Genomic DNA, 25,595 nt, shown 5'->3' on the forward strand with positions numbered 1-25,595 from the left:
TCACATAGTTGTGCATAGAGCCCCATGATCAAATTTAGAACATTTTCATTACTCCAGAAAAGAAATAAAAATAAAAAAGAAAACCCCCTAATACTCCCATACTCCTTATCCCCCCATGTTATTGACCCATAGTATTGGTATGTTATATTTGTTAGTGTTGATGAAAGAATATTAAAATATTTCTGTTAACTATAGTCCATAGTTTGCAATGGACATTTTCCCCCAAATATCCCTCTATTATTAACTCCTTATAGTAGTGTCATTAGTGTCATATCTCTGCTCTAGTTCATGGAAGAACTTTTTTATATTTGTACAGTTAATCACAGACATTTTCCACCACAAGATTCACTCTGTTATACATTCCCATGTTTTAACCTCCAACTTTCCTTCTGGTGACATACATGACTCTAAATTTCCCCTTTCCAGTACATTCACACACCGTTCATCACTGTTAATTATTCTCACAATAATGTGCTACTATCATCTCTGTCCATTTCCAAACGTTTAAGTTCACCCTAGTTAAATATTTTGCACTTATTAAGCAACTGCTCCCCATTCTCTAGCATCATTCTGTATCCTGGTAACTTATATTCTAGATTTTATGTCTATGAGTTTACAAATATAATTAGTTCATATTAGTGAGATCATACAAATTTGATCTTTTGTGTCTGACTTATTTCACTTAACATAGTGTCCTCAGAGTTCATCCATGTTGTCATGTGCTTCAGGACTTCATTCCTTCTTACTGCTGAGTAATATTCCATTGTATGTATATACCACATTTTGCCTTCTCACCTCTATGGTGTCTTACAAGAAATCTGCACTTAGCCGTATTTGATTTCCCTTCTTTGTGGTGGATCGCTTTTCCCTTGCTGCTTTCGGCATTTTCTCGATCTCCTTGGGTGATAGCTTCAGTTATTTCCTTCAGATTGGTGGCTGCCAAATTCATCTCTTAAGTCTTTTCCACTGTGCCATATGCATGTGTTTGCTTCCTTATTATAAAACTCTTCCTGGTCTGCCCAAATTAGCCTCTCTATCTTCATCTGTTGTCTTGCCTCCACTATTGGAGGTCACTCCAGCCATGCGCTGTGCTCCCTTGGCTCTGCCTTGCTTTGCCTTTGTGTATTCTAGCCCAGAGCACTCTCCTCCCAGCTCCTTAGACCTTCCCAATGGGTCAACTTCTCATCCTTCTGGGGTCTCTCTGCTCAGGCCCCACTACTTTCCAAAGGTCCTCTCTGATACCCCTTTCTACCTTGCCCCTCTGTCCAATTCTGGATTAGGTGCACAGTCCATGTATTTCTATAGTACCAGGTACTTAGGAATTTTTATAAAGCTCTTGTCATGTTGCATTTTAATTATTTATTTGTAAGTTTTCTCACCAAAGTAGGAGCTTCTTCATAGTTTCTTGAACTTGTGACCTTCTTGACGGCTCACTGCATCTTTTATTTCTTTCTCTATGGTACCTAGTTTGATGAACTCTTAATTGTTAGAAGGAAAGAAGAGCTGTATTGTTTAACTCACAGATTAAAAGCTTTCTGTTTCTTTTGCAAGGAATTAAAGTACATTTCAAGTATAAATTGTGCTTCAGGAAGCACTATTCTGAATATTTAAAAACTTGATTGTCAGAATATAAATTTTTAAATCTACCATTTTGCTTTAGTGCAGTAATGGTATCCTAGAGGATTTAATGTGCCATGAAGTGCCAAATAACCCACAGCAAGTAGTTTACCCACTTTAAAAGGACCTGGTCCATTATCTCATTAATCTTCAAGACATAACTGTGAAGTAGTTTAGGGAACAAATGTTATTATCTTCTCATAACAGCTGGTCCATGCATATGTTGTGTTTTGACATTGTATAGTTTCAGCATTATTTTCTCTTTAATTTAATAAAAAATGAAATAAAGAATGGTTGTTGAATACTGTTTCTATCTATTATTATTAAATATGGAGGAGTAGAAGACTTGACCTTGAATATGGTAGTTATTTTAGGCCTTAAGAGTTTTATGGTAGAATTCACCTTTTAATGGGTATGCAGAGTTGGGGCATAGAAATTGGTAGAGGATGTTTGTAACAAATTAGAAGGTAATTATGAGGCACTGCTGTTGCCACAACTGGAAGTAAATCATGTTTTGGTAAGGCTGTACCTTAATTTTTTTTCTTTTAGTAATTGAGGTTTTGTTTACATACAAGAAAATGTAAGTGTATATTTTGGTGAATTTTGACAAATGTGTAGTAGTCCTTTATAATTGCTACCCCACTCAAGATGTAGAATATTTCCATCACCCCAGTAAATTCTCTCCTACCACTTTGTACTTCCCCCTCCCCCCGATAGGAAAACCTATTCTGATTTCTATCACTATAGCTTATTTTGCCTATTCTAGAACTGCATATAAATGGAATGTGTTCTGTTTTCTTCATAGATTCTTTCATTTAACATGTTTTTATGGAATTTACTACTGATACAACAGTGTGGATAACTATTTATAGTACATATATCTAACAAATGTCTCTTATCCAGAACATATAAAGAACTTCTGAAAATTAGCATTGAAACAACGAACAACCCAAACAGATACTTCACAAGTTGAAGATACACTGAGAGCCCATTTATATTCATCCTTGCTATTGTATTTATCAGTAGACTCTTCCTTTCATTGCTAAGTGGTATTCCACTGTATGAACAAATCAGTTTCAAAAATCCATTCTCTAATTTTGGTTGTTTCTTCTTTTTGGCTATTATGAATAAGACTGTTATAAACATTCTTCTGTAAGTATTTTTGTGGACATTTATTTTCATTTCTACCTAGGAGTACGATTGCTAGGTCATAGGGTAGGCGTATATTTGACTTTTGTAAGAAACTGCCAAACAGCTTTCCAAAGTGGTGTTATTTTATATTCCCACCATCAATGTTCGATAGTTAAATTTGGTGGTGTCAGTGTTTTATATTTTATCCATTGGAGTGGATGTGAAATGGTATCGCACTGTGGTTTTAATTTGCATATCTCTGAAAACTGAAGATGTTGATCACAGTTTCATTTTTTTATTGGCTGTTAGTGTATTTTGGTCTGTGAAACGTCTGCTCAAGTCTTTTGCCCATATTTTAAATTGGGTTGTTGCACGGGAAAGCAATGGATGTCATGGTCCAACATTCTCTTTGAGGAAATGACTTTAACATAAAACCTGAATGGTTGTTGGGGGAAGGTGATAGACAAGGTTTGAAGGACTCATAGGGTCAGGGTCTGATCTTTTGGGGCATTGTAGGTGGTGATGGTGAGGCTGAATTTTCTTTGTGTCCATTGAGAAGAAACAATGGAGAGGGATACAAACAGGGAAGGAACAGAGATCGAGCATTCATTTTAAAGGAATCACTGGCTGCTATGCAGAAAGTGGAAGGTTTTCAAGTATAAATGGAAAGTGTTCTAAGTTGAGAAGATTTGCTCATCAAAATCTGAAAGAAAAGTATGAAGTGGTGGAGGGAGGAAAGAAAAGAAAGGTGGTGCCCCATCGGAAGTTAGACTTGTTCTTGCTCACTTCCTTTCTGTGAAGGCAGTGGGTTAGTGGTGAACCACCTCTGATTAGCAGTGAACCCTTTGTGGCTGATGAAGTTTTTATTGTAGCCTTAAAGAGCATTGGGGTGTCAAGACACTCCCCATCCCCCACCCCATGCACAGCTAACAGATCAGTATGGCTTTCAGGCTTGGACTCTCAACTTAGGGTTTATAACTTTTCACCACAACCCTTTTATAGCCTGCTAATTCACTGTCCTATCCTTTGAGTATGTATACAGAAATCTTCCTTACACTGCTATAATTAGTGAATGGTTTATCTTCTGGGCAACATATAAACATTTTTCCAAATGGGAGACTGTTTTTTTGGATGCAACTTTAAAATCAACTTTATTGACACATAATTTAAATTCATCAAAATGTACACATTTAAGGTATGCTACCACTCCAGTCAATATAAAGAATCTTTCCATTACTGCAGAAATTCCCTTTTGCCTTTTCAGTCATTCCTTCCTCAACCCCAGGCAAACTGATTTTTAGCACTATAGACTAGTTTGTCTTTTTTATAAATGAATATGAATGGAATAATGAATTATGAACTCATTTATGGATTAGTGCTTTAGATTTATTCATGTTGTAGCATTTATCAGTAGTTTGACCCTTTTGATTCCTGAGAAGTATTTGATTGTATGGATATCCCTGAATTTCTTTATTCACTCACCAAGTGATAAATATTTGGGTTGTTTCCAGTTTGGCTATTGTGAACATCTTTTTGTGAAAATATGTCTTTATTTGTAGGGTAAAGATCCAAGAGTAGAATTGCTGGGCCATATTGTAAGTGAAGGTTTAACTTTGTAAGAAATTGTCAAACAGTTCTACAAAGTGGCTGTACTATTTAATATTTAAACCATCAACATTTGAGCATTCCGGTTGCTCCACATTCTTGACAACATTTGGTGGTGTTATTCTAAATTTTATCCATTTTAGTGTGTGTGAAATAGTATCTCATTATGGTTTTAATTTGTATGTCCTTGATGACTAATGATGCTGAGCTTCTTTTAATGTGTTTATTGGCCATTTGCATGTATCTTTTGTGAAGTGTCTGTTTAAATCTCTTGTCCATATATTTGTTTGGTTTTTTGTTTTCTTTTTATTGAGTTGTAAGAATTCTTTATATTTTCTAGATATAAGCCTTTTTAATGGTGAATATTTTCTACCAGTATGTGATTTGTATTTTCATATTCTTAATGGAGATTTGAAGAGCTGAAAATTTTAATTTGAAGTCCAATTAATTTCTAATTGGTTCTTGTCTTTTGTGCTCTAAGAAATCTTTGCCTGCTTAAAATTCTCGAGTTTTTTGTTTTTTGTTTTTTCTTTTTTTAGAACTTTTATAGATTTAACTTTTATGATTTAGGTCTATAATACATGTAAAAATTTTTTTTTTTTTAGTATGGTGTGAGGTAGTATTTATATTTAATATTTATTAATATTATATTTAATATTCATTTTCTTCTAAACAGATATCTAGTCATTCTAGCACTATTTTTTGTAAGGACTATATTTTCCCCACTGAATTAGGTTGATGCTTTTATTGACAATGAGTTGATTGTTTACTATATATGGGTCTATTTCTGCATTTTCTGTTCTGTCCAGTTGATCTATGTATCTGTCTTTATGCTAATACCACACTGTCTTGATTATCAGGGCCTTATATTGGGCCTTGAAATCAGGAAGTTTAAGTCTTTCAACTTTGTTCTTCTTTGTCAAAATTTTTTTTTCTTAAAAATCAGCTATAGGTCCTTTGCATTTGCATTTCCATATACATTGTAGAATCAGCGTATCAGTTTCTAACAAAATTGCATAATGAGATTATAACTAGGTTTATGTTGAGTCTGTAGATAACTTTGGGAAGAATTGGTTATAGTATTGAGTCTTTCAAGGTATGAACATGGGTTTGCCTCTCTGTTTATAAAAGGTTTTCCTAAATTTCTTGCAGCATTATCGTGCAGTTTTCAGTGTAGAGGTCTCATATACCTTTTGATACATTTATTCATAAGTATTTTATTTTTTGAATGCTATTGTAAAATAGTATTTTTAAAAATTTGCATTTCCAGTTATTTTTTCAAATATAGAATTGCAGTTGGTTTTTATATGTTAGTCTTATATCTTACATCCTTGCTAAATTCATTTTTTTAAATTGTTTTTGTAGATTCTTTTGTACTTTCTATGTGGAAGTTTCTGTCTGCTGCAAATAGGGAAAGTTTCACTTTCCTTTCCAATCTATACCTTTTTCTTTTTTTTTTTTCCTTCACTAAAAAAATTTGTTTTTGCATTTTTTAGGGTCTTAATATGATATTGAATAGAAGTGGTGAGAGTTGACATTCTTACCTTTTTCTTGATCTTTTAGGGAACACATTCAATTTTTCACTGTTAAGTATGATGTTAGCTATAGTATTTTTTATAAATAAGTGCTGTTTATTAGATCTTGCCATTTCTAGGTTCCTAAAAGTTTTGTTTTATTTTGTTTTTCTTACAAATGTGTGTGGAATTTTCGGAAATTATTTTTCAGCATTTTTTTTTTTGAGATGACCATATGATTTTTCTCCTTTATTTTGTTACTGGGGTGAGTTATTCATTTTTGATTATTGAACCAACCTTGCATCTTCAGATAAACCCTGGTTCTGGTATATTATCCTCTTTATATACTCCTAGCCTTAATTTGCTAGTATTTAGTTGAAATTATTGTGTCTTTGTTCATGAGGGATAGTGGTGTGTTATTGTCTTCTCTAATATTGTCAGTTTTTTTTTGCCTGGCTGCAGAATATGATCTGTCTTGGTGAATGTTCCTTGTACACTTTAAAATAATGTGCTTTCAATTTGTTTTCTTATTTTGCATTTTCCAAATATTTCCTGAAATTCCCCATCTCTTCACCTATTTCATCTTGCTTTTTTGTAACCACTTTCACATATTTGTCATTATTATTTTAAATTCTTTGCTTTGTAATTCCTGCCTTTGGGTTATTTGAAGGTATGTTTCTAATATATTTTTTTCTTGTCACATTTTCTTGTTTCTTTGTATGCCTAATAAATTTTCATGATATACAAGACATTGTGGATTATACATTGTAGAAACTCTGGATTCTGTTATCTTCATCTGAATGGTATTGGATTTTGTTCTGTTAAGTATTTCCTCTGTCATTTTAATTCTGTTATTGAAAACCTACTGGAAATTTTTAATTTTGATTGTACTTCTCAGTTATTTCAATAACTTTTATTTTTTGGCTGAGAATGTCTTTTTTTCCATTCATTTAAGAGTGTTTGCCCTTACTTCATAAAGCATGGTTATAATAGCTGCCTTGAAGTCTGACTGATCATTCTGCTATCTGCATCGTGTTGGGCTTGGCTTATGTTGATTGCCTTTTCCTTTGAGAATTGTGTAGATTTTCTTGGTTCTTTGTACATCAAGTAATGTTGGATTGTATACATTTTGAGTATTATGTCATGAGACTTTGGGTCTTCTTAAACTCTTCTGGAGAAAATATTTTAATTTAATTATTTTATTTTATTGTTTCAGTAGGCAATCAACCTGATTAGGTTTAGATGGTAAGTTCTGCCCTATATTCTGTGGGCTATTGTTCTAAAGTTAATTTAGTTTTCAGAACCTTGTCAGGAAAACAAGAAACAACGACAACAACAACAACAAAATCAACTTTGTCAAAGCTTTCTTGTCTGCTCTGCTCTGGTGCCACCCAGGAGCCAGTCTAGGTCCTACACAGTTGTCTACACCATAGTTTGTAGTTCGGCCCTCAAATTCTTTCTTATGTTGATTTCGGTCAGTTTTCATTATGCACAGCTCAGTGGTGAACCTTTATTACAGGTTTCAGGGATCCCTTTCTCAGCTCTCTCCTCTGTGGTCTTATCCCATATTGTCTTGCTACCATGGAGTCTCCTTTTCTGATATTCTGGCTAGAAAGCTGAAAATTTAGCATTGTCACACTATTGTATACTTCCCAGGGCAAAGTGGGGATTGGGTTGCTACTGCTGTTGCTGCCATGCTATTGGCTGTCATGGAATTGCTGGTTCATTCCCGGGGTTTACCTGGAATGGCCCTGATAGACTCAAAAGAACTATGTGCTGCAGCAACCCCTGTCCCTTCCAGTCCTCTGACAAGAGAAAATGGATTTTTTGTTGGAGCCTTTTCTGTCTGCCCCCCATTTGCAGTTCCAGGAGAAATGGGAAATATAAAACAACAACAAAAGTAGGAAATTCTCTGCCATATGATTATTCCAAAAGTTGTAATTTCCTTCCCCAATCTGCTTTGCTATTTAGTTTTCATAGTCCTCCTTTTATTGTTTTATGTATTCTGTCTGTGGTTTTTAGTTGTAAGTGGGAGAGATTGGATAGCCTGTGTTTGCACTAGTGTTGTGCTCCAATCTGAACTCCTCAATATTGGTTTTGAAACAACACATTAGTGTTCATATTTGAAAAAAATTGTTGAATTGTATATGGTGCTGATATGAAGAGTTACTTACTTTAGTAGGAAGGAAGTAAACTTTGGGCCCTTCTATTTCATCTTTGTCTTATTTCATCTTTTATATTTTCTTAGAGGATAAGCTGTTAAGGTATTTTACAAGGAAAAATATTTTAGATTCTTAAAATATCCTAGTAAGATACTGTGATGGTTCAATATTAGCTTCTGAAAATGTGATAATTTACATATTGTAAATGGTTGTCAAATTCAGTGACTTTTTCTCAGTCATCCTTATCTTCCGTCTAGATGTAGAGTTAATGCACATAGCTATGCCCTTAAACTTGAATGTTAACTTTACTTACTTCTGACTGTTCCTTCTTTCTCTCCTCATTTGACTTATATTCCTTTAGAGAGTCCCTAATCATGTTCCTCCCCAAAGTTGTGACCTAACCATCATCTCTTGGTCCACTGTCCTTTGGCAGTCTGATCTTCAACAGTATTTTCCTTTGTGAAAGGAACCTGTGTGAATGACTTTCCTGTCCATATTTCTGGTTCTGATTGTCCTAATCTTTTGTCAAATATTTGTAGCTATAGACTACTTCTACCTAGTTTTGCCATCAGAACTTTCAAGCGAAGTTCAAAATGGAATTCCTCCACTTTTCCTTTGATTGTATTGTATTTTGAAACAGCATTATAATCCACATGGTACTAAGTGGAAAAAAATTTAGATTCCTGTTGATTTGTTTTATCTCTATAACATGTCTCAGATTTGCTCCTTTAGCCTCTTTTCTACTGCCATTCTCTTAATTCAGACTCTTATTACTTTGTTCCTTTTGTTTCTTTTCCTTTTATTTTTAAATTTATTTTATTAAAGTAATAAATGTGCATAGGAGAAAAGTTAAAAAAATATAGATAAACAAAAGGAAGGAAAAAATTCACACAACCTAGAGATAACTAAGTATTCTAAACCTTTTGGTCTGTATCTTTCCAGACTTTTTCATACACATATGCACATATACAGGGTTTTAAATGTATTTTATACCACAAATGAGACTATATTATACATAGTTTCATAAACTGCTTTTTTCACTTTATGTATAATCCTTTCCTATCAATAAACATTTCTGCACCTATCAACCCTTTTGATCTTCCTAAAATATAGCTAAAATCCTGCCATTCTCTTTAGAACTCTTTTGAGGCATGCCATTGTTTGAAAAATGAATTTTGCATTTATTAACCTGACATTGAAGACACCCAAGGCTAGTGCCTCTTGGCGTGTACAGTCTCTTAGAGAAGAAATGAGAAGTATAGTAGAATGTCAAGAGAACAACCATAGTGCTAGTAGAACAAGGGAAATACTCAGTAGAAGCGATGGTGTTCTAGTTTGCTAATGCTGCTGAAATGCAAAACACCAGAAATGGATTGGCTTTTATAAAGGGGGTTTATTTCGTTACACAGTTGCAGTCTTAAGGCCATAAAATTTCCAAGGTAATGCATCAATGGTCGAATACCTTCACTGGAGGATGGCCACTGGTGTCCAGAAAACCTCTGTTAGCTGGGAAGGCATGTGGCTGGCATCTGCTCCAGGTTCTGGTTTCAAAATGGCTTTCTCCCAGGACGTTCCTCTCTAGGCCACAGCTTCTCTTCAAAATGTCACTCTCAGTTGCTCTTGGGGCATTTGTCCTCTCTTCGCTCCTCCAGAGCAAAAGTCTGCTTTCAAAGGCTGTCTCCAAAATGTCTCTGTAAGCTGCAGTTCCTCTATCAGCTTCTGTGCATTCTTCAAAGTGTCCCTCTTGGCTGTAGCAAGCTTGCGCCTTCTGTCTGAGCTTATATAGTGAACTAATCAAGGCCCATGCTGAATGGCCGGGGCCACACCTCCATGGAAATTATCCAGTGAAAGATCTTGCCCACAGTTGAGTGATCACATCTCCACGGAAACAGCCAATCAAAAGTCTCCATCCCAATCAACACCAATATGTTTCCTGCCCACACAAGACTGGATCAAAGATAATGGTGTTTTGGGGGACATTATACATCCAAACCAGCACAGATGGTTAGTTAGAGAAAGTGCTTTAAACTAATAACCAAAGGATGATTTGATTTAACTAAGGGGGGTTTGGGCAAGGCTTGGAAGTTTTGGAGAAGAAGAAACTTCCTGGTAGAAGGAAGACCACAAGTAAATCATAAGGTCTGGAAAGGCTTTCTGATGAAAGAAATATAACAGAAAATCAGTGCCTCTGAAGGCCTGTGTGAACGGGGCAGTGCTCTGTGATGGCAAGAGAAGTAAACAGCCTAGGTCCTGAAGAGCATCTTGTCCTGAACCTTTCAAAACCCTATTTAATTATTGCCTGTTTCATGGGGCCTTACTTTTTTGGCCAGCCGAAAACCCTGTATCTTTAAACTGCCATGGCACTTGACCATTCTCCTCTCAAAGCTCTTGTCATTATTGTATAAAATTGTTGTCCTTTCTTGTTTTATTCAATTAATGTGTCACAATTTCTGTTTTTCTGTATATTCCTTGGAAACGTCATGCCCATACATCTTGTTTCTCCTCACGCATGTATATGGTCAATAAATGTTTTAGAAGTAATGAATAGATAATAAATAAACTCAAACATTTATTGACCATGTACATCTCTGTTTTATGAAGACTTCTAAGGTGCCTTTGGGAACCCTCTTTTGTAATTCATATTTGATTATTTAATATTTCAGAAATGTAAATGTTTCCTGCTGAATCTGTTGTAACTTAAAATATTTAGACCAGTCTAGCTGAGTGTTCTGCTGATCTATACAAAGAAAATGCTGATAGTTTATTATTATTATTGTTGCACTTTATTCGAGTGACTAGTCAATATTGCTTTCAGTGTTGTGTGGCAATTTAGTTGTTGACAGATATTTTATTGAGAACATACCAGTTCCTCAATATAGAAGGAAAAATGATTAGATCAAACCTTTAAAGATACTGAAAGAGAATTGAGAATATATATCTTACTCTGTTATAACTTAAAAACATTTTGACTTTTTATATATATTTTCAATTTGTATTACCTTTTTATTTGGTTGGTTTATTAGTTATGTATTGCTCCATAACAAATTACCCCCAAACCTATTGGCTAGGCTGCCTAACAGTGACAATGTCCTTGAAGATTCTTGGCTACAAGGCTTTCTGCCCCAAACTGCCCTGTTCTACAGCTCCTCTTTAGACATTGATTCTAGCATTCCCCGCCCCCCCACAATTAAATGAGTTATGCTTGTTTTGCATATTTAAATATTGACATCTTGAAAAATTAGTGTTCTAAATACTTAATAGGTTTGTCTGAGGCAGCATTTGCAATGTGCCTGGCAGACCCAGGCCATATTCTGTTATTCATGCAGAACCTCTCTTGGCCCTAAGGGGACTGAAGCTTCATAGCCTGAAGCACTGGAGTTTGTTCTGGGTTTCTATCCGTACAGCCCCGTTGAACAGTCCCATCCTAGGACCTGGGCTTCACAGCCTGAATCATTTTAGTTTCGTGTAACCCTTTATTCCTAGTGACCATTTTAAATATTACCAGAACCAGTCTCATGAGATTTTAGAGTCTCATGGTCCAAAGCAGATCTTTTATCAATCTCATACCCAGAGATTTTGACTTACTGCAGCTCGTGAGTTGGGCTACATTAAGACCGAGATTCACATGCAAAGCATTTTGAAGCATGCACTGGATATGCCAGCAAATTGATAAATTTTCTAGCCTAATTTGTCAGGAACAGGTCTCATTCATACAATGGCCAGACTATATGGCCCATCCACTAACAAGTAGAAAGTATGTCATTATATTTCATACTAAGAAACAAGAAGCAATCTTTTCTTGCTTGTTTTCTAGGTCACATGTGAAGATCTACCCCTGATATCTTGTGTAAATACATATATGATAGAGTGTGCAAATTCCACTAAGGAAAGGGGAGAAGGAATTTTATATAATTTAATAATCTATAAATACTAATACTCCCCCCCCCCATTTTGCTTCCACATACTCAGATTGAGGATAAGGAGTGGGTGGGTGGGTGGGTGGGTAGGGAGGTAGGTAGGTAGATAGACAGATGACTTACCTCTCTATCCCATTGATATTAGCTATTCAAGCCGTGGTAGATCACAACGGATGCCGAGTAAGGAGCTTTAGTTTTAGACTTCAGACACAAATGGTCTCTTGAGCCAAGAGTAGGAGTAGCAACGTGACCTTGTAACTTCTTTGCAGCCTGCACAATGTGAACAGCAGTGCAGCATCAGAGGTAATTGGTCATAAAGATTTCATATTGCAATATCTCATTTACTCTTCAGAATAGCCCCATGGGGTTGCTCCACTTTATAAGGAGGAAACTGAGCCCTGGAGGGGTTTAAAAAGTTGCTGAAGATCACATAATTTGTAAGTGGTAAGCCTGGATTTGAACCCAGTTATACTGAATACAGAGCTTATGATCTTAGCCACTGGTGTATTGTATCTCATGGCTTATTTTTTTCCAGCATTCATATTCTTAAAATACTCTTCAGTATTTTACCCAAATAATTCATCTTGCTTTTCACCTTATCTCATACAATCTCAACCTCAGCATTCCCAATGTGGAATCCATTAAATTATCCAGGTAATGGGTAGAAGGAAGTATTGTCTCTCCTTTTCCTGTTTGCTTTCTCACAATGTAGCCTTCCTACCACCCACTGATAATATTGCGTATTGTTTTCCTTTTCCACCTGGACCTCAATGTTTCTTCATCCCTTTCCAGTAATAAATGCTGAGGTTCTGGTTGGAAGGCTTTCCTTCTGGATTCCATAATCCTTCTGTATCTGTCCCTTTCCCTTCCAGAGTCTTTCCTGGGCTGACTAATGTAAACTCTCTCTACCCCTAAGAAAACAACTCAGAATGGACTGTGGAAGTATTTTCAGGTATGATATGAGATCAAGTGTTTAAAACATCAATAGACTCTGCTGTTAAACAGTTGTCTGTTAATAAAAGGTTTATTTTCCCTTTCATATTTTCAAGAGTGATTCTTCCTCTTTCTCCCTTCTGTTCTTTCCCAGATTCCCTCTAAGAATTTCTAAGACCTTCACATAAGAATATGAGAAGTACCTCCAGGATCAAATTTCATCCATCTCAATGTTCATAGATTTAGAAGGTTAAATTGGGCTGGGTTCTCCCAGAAGCAGACCCTAAGCCAAGAATTTAAGTGAAAATGATATGAAAGAAATCTTAGGAGATCCCAGTAAGCAAATGGGGGAAGAAGGATAGTGAAGGGGAAAAAACCCAAAAGAGGATGTGATTTCTGTTAAGGCCCAGACTCGGTATGACTGGGGAATGGCCCTGAGGTATGAATTGCATCTCAGAGTTTGCTCTACCTGGAGGTTTTTGTATCTTTCACCAGCCATTGGCTGCAGGCCAGGAGTCTCCAGTGCCCCAAAACAATCTGCTGGAGAAGGATTAACAGTGAAGAATGCATGAATCAGGGGGGGCACGTGCACAGACCTGGTATAAATTATGAGATATGAGAATATTCAGATAGAGCACCGACAGTGTTTGCTATGAAGGTAAAGCCGAAAAAATCCCGTTATTCATCCAGTATGTCAGCTTCCTTTTCAATTTGAGAGACTTGAGAATCAGAGAGGTAAAATAATTTGCCTAAAGTCTCACAGCTGGCTAGTAAGAGAAGCAGCATTAAAACCTGGATGACCCGACTCCCCAAACTGTAGCTCTTTGTACCAACTGAGAGTGGCAAGGGCTGTTACTTGAGTTAATGTTATAATTGTTCCTGTTACACGTCAGTTCTCTTTAATATTGTACTCACTTACCTGAAGCTTTTCAAGCTTACTTTAATTCAACTTGAACAAGGTATAATTTATACATAGTAAATTGCATCTCTTTTAAGTATGCAGTTCCATGAGTTTTAACAAATGTGTAACACATAACCATCACAGCAATCAAGATGTAAATTATTTCCATCATCTCAAAAAGATCCTCCATGCACCATTGTGTGATGAGTCCTTCCACTGCTGCTGGCCTCTGGCAACCACTTCTGCTTTCTGTCAAAACAGATTAGATTTGCTTTTGCCCAGGATTTCATATAAATGGGACCATACAGCATGTACTCTTTTGTACCTGGCGTCTTTTACTGAACATGTTTTTGAGACTTGTGCATGTGCATCAGTATTTGTTTTTATTACTGAGTAGTATTTCACTGTATGGGTGTACCACAGTTGTTTTTCCGTTACCCATTGATGGACATCTGGGTTTTCCCAGTTTTTGCCTATCATGAATAAACTAGTTATGAACATTTGTATACAGTTAGTTTTGTGGACATGTTTCATATCTCTTGAGTAAATAACAAGGAGAATTGCTGGACTGAATCACCAAATTGTTTTCCAAAGTGATTGTACCATTTTATATTCCTTTTAGCAGTAAGTGCGAGTTCTGCTTGTTCCACATCCTGTCCAACACTTGGCATTGCCTGTTAAATTTTTTTGCACGGTATGTAATGGTATTACATTGTGTTTTTAATTTGTTTTTAGACGGTATGTAATGGTATTACATTGTGTTTTTAATTTGTATTTTTCTGATGATTGATGATGTTGAGCCTCTTTTCCTGTTCTTATTGGCAATTGATGTATATTGTTTTGTGAAGTGACTGATAAAACCTTTTGTTCATTTTTAAATGGCTTGTCTGTCTTTTATTATTATTGAAATAAAAGAGTTCTTTATATATTCTGGATAAAGGACTTTGTCAGATATATGTATTAAAAGTATTTCCTTCCAGAATGTTTAAATTTTAGGAAATCTAATATACCAAGATTTTTTCTTTTCTAGCTCATGCTTTTTGTGTCCTGAGAAAGCTTTGTCAATCTAAGATGGAGAAGATTTTTCCTGTTTTCTTCCAGAATTTTTATAGTTTTAACTTTTACTATTTGGTCAGTGGCCCATTTCAAATTAATCTTTCTGTGTGGTATACAGGAAGGGTCAGCGTTCTATCTGTGTGTGTGTGTGTGTAATTCCATGAGGACATGTAGTTGTTCCAGGGCATTTTATTGAAAAGACTATCCTTTCCTCCATTGAGTTATCTTGTCCCCTTTGCCAAAAATTAATTGATAACATATATGTAGATTTATTTCTGGACTTTTAAATTCAGTTCCATTGATCTCTCTGTATCTTTATACCAATACCATATCATCTAGATCACTGTATCTTTTTAGTAAGCCTTTGAAATCAGGTAATACAAGTCTCCCAGCTTTGTTCTTTTTCAAAATTGTTTGGGCCATTATAGGGCAATGACATTTTCATATAAACTTTAAAGTCAGCTGCTAATAAAAGCCTTGTGTTGAATTCATAGGGATTCCTATTATACATTGGTTAGAACACTTCATATTGTTTTTTTTTTTTTTTTTTACATTTTATTTTGAAATAAATTCAAAGTTCTAGGAATGGTTGCAAAAACAACACAAACCCCTTACACAGAACTCCAGCATTCCCTGACCCCCTCCGATACCCCGATCCACTAACTTTAACATGTTGTCACACTGCTATTTCTTCCCCTCTCTCCCTTCCTCCCTCTCTCCCTATCTATCATCCATCATCTATTGCTCTGTCTTCTGAACATATGAGAGCTAGCTGCACACATCCTTGAACAAACACTGTAATTCACATACACAATTCCTGTGAACAAGAACATTCTTTTTTGCAGTCCCATTAAGCGCAGCTAAGAAGTACAAGAGATTCAACAATGATACAAAGCTTACATTCTATATTTCCTTTTCCTTATGTCTCAACTATGTCCCTTTGAGCCCCCTGTTCTGCATCCTCAGACCCTGTCCAGGGTCATCCTTGGCATTCAATTGTCATCTATTTAGACTGTCTTTTTTTTTTTTTTCCCCTCAGTTGTGGAAACATATAAACAGCCTAAATCTTCCCATTCCACCCCCTCCCTAGCATTCCATTAGTGGGATTAATCACATTTAGAATGTTGTAATGCTATCACCTTCCCACCATCCATTACTAGAAATTTCCCTTCACCTCAGACAGCAACCCTCCACTCATTTCTTAAGTCCCCATTGCCCCTTCCCCCATTTCTCTTAACCCATACTCTACTTTTCATCTCTATGGTCATATTCTCTCATAATTTCTTTGTGTTTACTGAGGGGCTTAAAATTAACCTCTTAAATCCCTAACAATCTTGTTTTTCTTTGATACCAACTTAATTTCAATAGGACACATAAACTATGTACCTATACTCCTCCATTTCCCCACCTTTATATTTTTATATTTATATTCTTGTTAAAAACTACATATTTTACATTGAGTTCAAAACCACTGATTTGTCATTAGAGTTTGTGTATTTAATATCATGCAGGAAGTAAACAGTGGAGTTACAATTGAAAAATTATTGACTTCTATTTGTATTCCATTGTGGTCAGAGATTGTGCTTTGAATATGTTCAGTTGTTTTTTGTTTTTTGTGTTTTTAAATTTACTGAGGCTTGTTTTATGTCCCAGCATATGGTCCATTCTGGGGAAAGATCCATGATCACTAGAGAAAAATGAGTGTCCTGGTGATATGGGATGTAAGGTTCTATATATGTCTGTTAAAATTCTCTATATCTCTTTCTACTTTCTTTGTTTCTTTGTTGGTAGGGCTCCCTTTAGTATCTGTAGGGCAGGTCTTTTATTGGCAAACTCTCTCAGCATTTGTTTGTCTGTGAAAAATTTAAGCTTTCCCTCAAATTTGAAGGAGAGTTTTGCTGGATAAAGTATTCTTGGGTGGAAATTTTTCTCTCTCAGAGTTTTAAATATGTCATGCCACTGCCTTCTCGCCTCCATGGTGGCCGCTGAGTAGTCACAACTTAGTCTTATGTTGTTTCCTTTGTATGTGGTGAATTGCTTTTCTCTCGCTGCTTTCAGAACTTGCTCCTTCTCTTCAGTATTTGAGAGTCTGATCAGAATATGTCTCGGAGTGGGTTTATTTGGATTTATTCTATTTGGAGTTCACTGGGCATTTATGCTTTGTGTATTTATATTGTGTAGAAGTTTTGGGAAGTTTTCCCCAACAATTTCTTTGAATACTCTTTCTATACCTTTACCCTTCTCTTCCCTTTCTGGGACACCAATGAGTCTTAAATTTGGACGTTTTATTTTATCTATCGTATCCCTGAGATCCTGTTCAATCTTTTTGATTTGTTTCTCCATTCTTTCTTTTTTTCTTTCATTTTCTGTTCTGTGGACTTCTAGGACACTGAGTCGTTGTTCAGCTTCTTCTAATCTTGTATTATGAGTATCCGGAGTCTTTTAATTTGGCCAACAATTTCTTTTATTTCCATAAGATCTTCTATTTTTTTATTTAATCTTGCAATTTCTTCTTTATGCTCTTCTATGGTCTTCTTTATGTCCCTTTTATCCTGCTCCATGGTCTTCTTCATGTCTTTTATATCCTGTGCCATGTTTTCATTCTTCGATTGTGATTGTTTGATTAATTGTGCCAAGTACTGTGTCTCTTCTGATATTTTGATTTGGATGTCTGGGATCGGGTTCTCCATATCGTCTGGTTTTATCATATGCATTAAGATTTTCTGTTGTTTTTGGCCTCTTGGCATTTGCTTTGCTTGATAGGGTTCTTTCAAGTTGTGGAAAAAAAAATACCAATCTAATTTTTCAGAGATACAAGTTGGTGGTGTACACTTTCTCCAACTAACCAGCAGATGGCGTATGCAACTGAACCCCTCAAGTCAGTTCTCCCCAACTCTGTCTCTGTGGTGTGTGGGGAAATGACTTTTGTGGGGTTCAGTTGGTGAACTCAGTTTGGGTTTGTTGTTGGAGCTGTCCACCCTGAACGTGGTGCATGTGTCTGGTGGTCAAGGAGGCAGGGACGCTTTAATATTCAAATCTCGCAGGTGTTCCTGGAGAGTCAAGGTTGTTGCAAGAGTCTAAGCCTTCATTTCAGTTTTGCCCCAGATTTTCTCTGTCACTGACCCACAAACCACCAGCATTGATGTAGCACCCCTGGGTTTTCCTTGCGGGCCCCCCTTCTCAGCTGTGATCTTCCAGGACCTCTGCTGAGAGAAGGCTGTGCTACATCACTAGTGCGTGTCGTCCCTCAAAGGAAGCCCCGGGCCGCCGGGCGGTGCAGGGGCACTCTCTGCCTGATGCAAAGATTAGCCTATAATTCTTGACTGGTGTAAGTTCTGAATGAAAGGCAGGTAGTAGAGCTGGGCCTCACCCCTTTCCTCTTAGAGACTATAGACACCTTAGGGGGAGGTCATTAGCATTTCAATGGTCTCTCTCTGCCTGTGCCACACCCCTGTCTGGATCACAGAACTGGGAACTGAAAATAGCTGAGGCTTTCTCCACTGAGTCAAAAAAGGAACAGAGCTAGTCCGAGGCGACCCTCCGGCTCTCCAAGGTCAATCGTCATCCAAAGCCTCTGTCTACTTGTTGGGGATTCGTACCTCGTAGTGAGCCATTCACACTCGCTAATTAAAACCCCGGCTGGAGCTCAGCTGAGCTATATTTGCTTGCTGGGAGAAAGCTTCTCTCTGACACCACGAGGCTTTGTAGCTCGGGCTATGGGGGAGGGGTCTCCCGATTTGGATCCGCAGTTTTTATTTACAGATTTTATGCTGTGATCTCAGGCATTCCTCCCAATTCAGGTTGGTGTATGATAAGTGGACGGTCACGTTTGTCCCCCTGCAGTTATTCCGGATTATTTACTAGTTGTTTCTGTTTTTTTTTTCAGTTGTTCCAGGGGGACTACTTAGCTTCCACTCCTCTCTATGCTGCCATCTTGGATCCTCCCTCCATATTGTTTTAAGTCATTGTCTTAGTTTGCCAGGCTGCTGTGACAAACACCACACAGTGTGTTACCTTAAACAAGCATTATTAGCTCCTGGTTTCAGAGGCTAGAAATCCAAAATCAAGGTGTTGGCATGACAGTGCTTTGTCTCTGAAGTCTGTAGCATTTTGGTGATTCCTTGGCATTTTTTGGCATGCATCTCTGCCTCCTGTCACATGGCCATGTCCTTGGTCTCTTCCCTGTGGCTTTTTCTAATTCTGGCTTTTCTTTATAAGGCCTCCAGTAATTCAGATTAATTGATTCAGTTGTCTACACTTTAACTAAAAATGACTTCTTCTAAAGGTGCTGTTTTCAAATGGTTTCATATCCACAGGAATGCAGATTAAGTTTAAGAACATGTCTTTGTTCTACTACAGTCATTATTGCCCTGCTTTTTTTTTTTCCAGCCTTCCCCCCTTTTTGTTTCTTTTTGTTTCTGCCTGAGTAATTTCTCTCACTATGCCTTCAAGTTCACTAATATTTTCCAGAGTTTAATCTACTGCTAATCCTATGCAATGAGTTTTTCATTTCGGATATTGTGTTTTTCATCTCTAGGTGTTCTCTTTGGATCATTTTTATGTTTCATTTCCCTTCTCATTATGTTCATGTTTTCCTTCATTTCTTGAACAAATTTATAATATCTATTTGAAATTATTCAAAGTTTGCTTATTCCATTATTTCTTCATTTCCATGTCTGTTGCTATTGACTTGATTTTTGGGTACACTGAGTATTAGTATTGTATTGAAGTCAAGATCTTAAGTTGTAACTCCATAACTTTCACTCCTTTAATTTGAAGGGGTGAATTATTAAGTTGAATTATTTTACTTTTTAAAAATATTTGTATTGTTAAATACAACATACAGAAAAGTGCATAGACAGATGTATGTAAGTTGAACAAATATTTATAGAGCAAATATTCATGAAATTGCAACAGGTGAAAAAATAGAGCATTGCCAGCACTCAAGAAGCCTCCTCTATATGTCCTTTCCCAGTCACAAACCTGCCCTCTATGAGGAGGTAACCAGTATCCCGTCTTTTCAGTAGAGGGTTACGTGTCTGCAGACATAGAAGAATATCTCTTAACCAATCTTCACTAACCTTCTTATGGATTCACAAACATTGTTCATTCCTTTGTAAAATATCATTGCACCCCAATGCTGGAGTCCAGTACATCTCAGGTCCTTAACCCAACATCTCTGACAAATGACTACATATATCTATTTAAAAAAAAATGTTTAGGGTGATCTATATACCTTTTTTTCTCCCTTTGTGCTTAACCATGCTCCTATATAGTTGCTCACATGATTAAGAATGTGTTTTAAGTTTTATAAAATGAGTATGAACTACTAAGGAGGACACAGGATGAAGAGATGATTTTCAGGTAAGATGATTGGGGAAGCTTTGTGGAGGTAAAGCATTTGAGGTTTGTCTCAGTGGAGTGGCTATCAGCCTTGGCTGCTCTTTGGATTCACTGAGGAGATTTTAAATATACCAGTGCCTGAGTTCCATTCTTGGAGAGTCTAATTGGCCTGGGTTTCAGCATAGCTCATGGGATATTTCAAGAGCTCCCTGGGTGATTCTAATGTGCAGAAGTACAGAACCAAGAATCGGTGCCTCATATTAGAACATTCTCCTCAAGCCAGGACCAAGATTTGGATTTTTTTTTTTTTTTAATTTCTAATCCATCATGAAGTGACTGATATTTTTGTAAAATACAAATTTTTTTTAAAATTTCTAATCTATCATGAACTGATATTTTTGTAAAATACTATACTAATTATTAGAAAAATAGAAAATAAAAGTAAAGCCATATAGATTGATTTAGGTGATGAATGTACAACTATGTAATGGTACTGTAAACAATCGAAAGTACGATTTGTTTTGTATGACTGCGTGGTATGTGAATATATCTCAATAAAATGAAGATTAAAAAAAAAAAAAAAAAAGTAAAGCCATATAAAATACAAGTCCAAACATTACTATTAGACTCAACAGATGTGTAAGAGCTATTTCAAATTGCTGTAAACATTTCAAAATATTTCTTGATTTATCTGCATTTCTCATTGTGGACATGTGACAGTTTGTGGACCAGGGCTGGTTTGCATACCGCATTTCGTGTAATGCTGATGTAGAGGGTGACATGGCAAGAGTGTCCTTTATTAAGTGGGTGGAAGCCAGGTGCTGTGGGAAGTAGATTGGGTTCAAATGATATAGAGCCTTGAATGTGGTGATAAGTAGTTTGGCTTTCATTCTTTAGGCACTGGGGAGCCAGGTAATTCTTGGGGAGTAGTGACCTGATCACAGCTGTGGAAGCTTACTTTGGCAGCATTAAGGATGATGGATTTAGAGTGAGAATAAATTGTTGACAATGATCTGAAAAGGAGAGGGAGGGGTCTTGGCTAAAATAAAATAAAAATGAATCAAATTTCCACAGAAGTCACTTCAGAAATGATAACAAACTCCTAAGAGGGTGTAAAGATTTAAGCTAGCTGTTTTTTTTCAATTCAGTTTTACTGAGACTAATTCACATACCTTACGATCATCCACAGTGTACTATCAATTGTTTACAGTACCATCATATAGCTGTGCCTTCATCACCAAAATCAATTTTCGAATATTTTCATTACTCCAAAAAAAATAAAAGTAAGAATAAAAATACAAGAAGAACACCCAAAATATACCATCCCCCCATTATTCATTTAATTTTTGTTCCCATTTTTCTACTCATCTGTACATACACCAGATAAAGGGAGTGTAAGCCACAAGGTTTTCACAATCATGCGGTCACTCCGTGTAAGCTACATAGCTAACAGTCATCTTCAGGAATCAAGGCCACTGGGTTGCAGTGCAACAGAAGCTAGCTGTTTTTTAAACCTACCAACCAACTTATTTTCAGAAACCACACAGATAGAAGATCCAAGAAAACAATGGCGGGGGGAGCAGGAGAAAATGCTGAAGGACTATCTCTCGGTGGCTCAGGATGCACTCAGGACGCAGAAGGAGCTGTACCATGTGAAGGAGCAAAGACTGGCTTTGGCTTTGGATGAATATGTACGATTAAATGATGCTTACAAGGAAAAGTCGAGCTCTCGCACAAGCTGTAAGTACAGTTGGTTATTCAGACCTCAGAAATGGGAACCTACTTGCAGACAAAGAAGGCCACTTGCATTTCTGTGGAGTTTTCCTTCCTAGGCAGGAAGAGTTCCTCCAAGCCATGGGAGAGGATGATGGCACACCACAGATTTCTCAGTAAACCCCTCAACCCCATTCCACATACAAGTCTGTGTACCTTCTGTTTCTGCTCTCCCTCTGCCTGATTGCCTTTTATTCATTTATGAGTTAATTTTTACCTTTTCAGAACAAGGCAAATAATATGGTCCTTTTTGCTACCCTTGTACCCTTTTTAGTGGTGATGATGTGGGTTAGCAAGAATGACATTTCTGTTCACCACCTCTCCCTCATCCTGTAAAAAGATAGCCTAGAGCTGGCCATGTTTTAGGAAGTAGCTATGATAGACTCAGAAGTTCCATTTGAATTTTAAGTCTCTGAATAATCCAAAGTTCTGTTAAACTGCATCTGTTGTATAGTTTTCTAACGACATAAGTATGTAAAATCCACAAGAAAATTAAGCACCAGAGGCTTTATGACTTTCCTGTTTATTCTGGGGATAGCAATTCTCAGAATACATTTTCTATTTTAAAGTATCTGATGAATGACAATAAGAAATTATAAAAAGAAAGTGAGTATCCACTGGAGCATGTTGTTTTTAGTCTTGGTAAATTCTAAATTGAGAGCTGTTACTGTAACTTGTAAATTGTTACTTTTTTCTTTTTTTTTCTTTCAAAAGTATTCTCAGGATCTTCGTCCAGTACTAAATATGATCCCGATATTTTAAAAGCTGAGATCTCCACTACACGATTAAGGGTAAGATTATTTTATTGTGGTTCTGCATTGAACACGTGCATAGAATTTGACAGCTGTAGAAGAGGCCTCCGTGGTCATCTCCCTTGTCCTTGCAGCATAGGACACTCCTCCCCTCACATCTATTGTGTGGCCTTCCTCTCTTTGTTTGAACAAGCTCAGTGACTGGGATTGTGCTTGTTATTGAGACAGTGTGTTCCATTGTTGGGCAGCTTTTATTGTTAGCAGTTAGTGTATTGAATTAAAATTTGAGTCTTCATAACTTACTTTCCCTCACTGTGCAGAGTTACATCCGAGATGAGCCTAGCTGCTTTTACTCTTGATAGCCCAATGCTTAAAGATGCCCACAACCTGTGTCTCCAGGTCTTTCCTTTTCTAAGAGGCCAAACTTCACTAGTTCCTTACCCCTAAGTCTTTAACTAAACTACTGTTAAGGCTGGACCTTGTTTATCTTTGATTTTTTTGATGTCTTAATGCCTTGTTCGCAAGTGTATCTCACATAGCCAATACCTGGAACACAAAATAGACCATTACCATGACACCCGAAGCTCCTGCCATGTCCCCTCAAGATTTCACCGTCATTCTTCTCCAGAGGTAACACTAGCCTCATCAACAGTATGGATTAATTTTTTTCTGTTTTGTACTTGGCATAACTGGAACAATACTGTATGTAGTATTTGATGTCTGACTTCTTCTGTTCAGCAGTATTTTGAGGTTCGTCTACATTCACTTTTATTGCTGTGTAGTATTACATGTTTGTGTACATGCCATAAATTCTTTAGACCTTCTACTATTTATGGGCATTAGAGTTTATTCCAATTTTTGATCACTAAAAGTTGTACCTTTATGTACATTCTTAAACATGTCTTTTAGTGTATGCATGTACACATTTGTGTTGGCTGTGTAACAGAGTGGAATTGCTACGTCAAAAGATACCGCGTGTCTTTATATTTGGTGGATACTCCCAAGCAGTTTCAGTCCTTCTTATTTTCTAATATCTGCACTTAAGACTCAAAATAATTTTCTGAGCATGGCTTTTGCCTGCCTCCACAAGTTTTGATATTCTGTATTTTCGTTATCATTCAATTGAAAATATTTTCTGACTTCCTTTGTGAGTCTTCATATTAGTGTCTTGATTAATTTTCACCAAGTTGCAGATTTTCTTATGTTTTATTATTGATTTCAACTTAATTCCATTGTGTGTTGATTTCAATTCTAGAATTTCTATTTGATTTCTTTCATTGTTTCTAATTACCCAGTGTGCCCAAATTCTGCACATTGATATACAATTTTTGAACAATATAATCACAATTATTTTTAAAATTCCATGTTTTAATCAATACAACATCTAGATTTCCTACATGGCTGTTAATTTGATATGTTTTTCCTCTTGTTTTTTAGTCCATGATTGACTTCCTAGAGCTGCTTTTTTGGGGGGTGGGGAGAGTGGTGAAATATAAAGATAATTTGAGACCAGATGATATCATCCTTCAAAGAGGATTTACTTTTGCTTCCTGTAGGCAGTTAGCCCGGGAGCAGATTATTTTAATCCAATTCATGATTGTGCTAACTGAAACCTGGACTTCAATTCTTCTGCTTGTCTCTTAGGGCAAAGCTCTTCAAAATTCCCAGTTAAACTCCTAGGATCTCTTACAAGGGCCCCTTCTGATGGGTGGGGCCTGAACTCCATCCCCTCCTCTCCCCTACAGCTCTATGGACTTCCAGTGGTTCTTATCTCTATCTCAGCCCCCTAGTCCCTGATTCTGCCCAGCTTCCTAATTTCTCTAATAGGCAGACAGATGTGGATTGTGGCTTGGGGCTTCTCTTATCTTACCGCTCTTTAACACATAACGCTTGCTTCCTTGGTGGTTCTCCAATGTCATGAAATAGATGCCTTTTTTCTCAGAACTTTTCTATTTATTCTCAGAAAAAGACCATGAAAAAGTTTGTCTAAAATTTCTGGAAGCAAAATCTCTCTTCAATTTGGATTTATCGTTTTTAATTTACGAAGTCAGCAATAGAAGTGTTCTCTGTCATTGCACAATAGTTATCCTTCCAGTGTGTAATGGGCCCTTTACTCTATCAGTCAGTCCGTATTTATCCAGATATTTCTGGAGAATATCACGTGATGGTTTGTCAAATGCCTTGCTGGTGTATCTCCGTGCCTATGTATTTCTGTTATCTACTAAGCTAGATACCTTGTCTCAAAAGAAGGAAATGAAAGTATTTCATCAAAACCTACTCTTCATAAACTCCCATGCTGATATGAGTTGTGTACTCTTAATTTATTATATTTTATTACTGCCCTTTGAAATTTTTTTTAACCAATTTTGAGTTATCTTTATAAACCACCATGTAATTGGAATAACCACAGTAGATTGTTATAGTCTGTCCCTTTATACCCATATTTAGGAAACTGAGAGAGGGATTTAAAAAACAAAAACATATTATTTGTGGTATTTGGTTATATCTAATAAAATTAGATTAAAAATTTAAAAAGTATTAGAATCTTTCTCCATTTAGAAGGAATAGCCATTTAGAAAGAAATGGAGCCCCATCTCAATCAGTGATATCCCTAGTGATCACATTCCTCAGAACTGTCTCCTTAGAAGCAGTAGCATCTCTTAGATATAGCGTATTCTGTGCCATATTTAGTTTGTTTTTAATATCAGAGGCTTATATTACATTTTTTCATTTCTGTGTTTAACTCTATGGGACCACAAAGTTGAGTCAGAAGTGCCCTTCTCAAGAGGTGCTTTCTTCAAAAACAGGATATGACATTCATAAATAACCATAACAAAAGGTCAGAAGTGACACTGGCTTTATCTCTTCCATTAGTATATGGCAATGTAAAT

General features: G+C 36.5%; 1 protein-coding gene across 4 annotated transcripts in view; it reads left to right on the forward strand.

The window, feature by feature from the left end:
• Positions 1-25,595, forward strand: part of WWC2 (WW and C2 domain containing 2) — a 255,600-nt gene that overhangs the window by 117,801 nt on the left and 112,204 nt on the right. For 2 of the 4 annotated variants that reach the window (XM_037831062.1, XM_037831066.1), the window contains exons 3-4: positions 21,716-21,919; positions 22,667-22,743. The exons of the other annotated variants lie outside the window; for them this stretch is intronic. In XM_037831062.1, coding sequence (XP_037686990.1) covers positions 21,716-21,919; positions 22,667-22,743 — 281 coding nt within the window. The remainder of the gene's footprint in view (positions 1-21,715; positions 21,920-22,666; positions 22,744-25,595) is intronic. 4 annotated transcript variants of the gene reach the window in all.

This window comes from Choloepus didactylus, chromosome 3 (genome assembly GCF_015220235.1).
Source record: "Choloepus didactylus isolate mChoDid1 chromosome 3, mChoDid1.pri, whole genome shotgun sequence".
In the NCBI taxonomy this organism is placed as follows: Eukaryota; Metazoa; Chordata; class Mammalia; order Pilosa; family Megalonychidae; genus Choloepus; species Choloepus didactylus.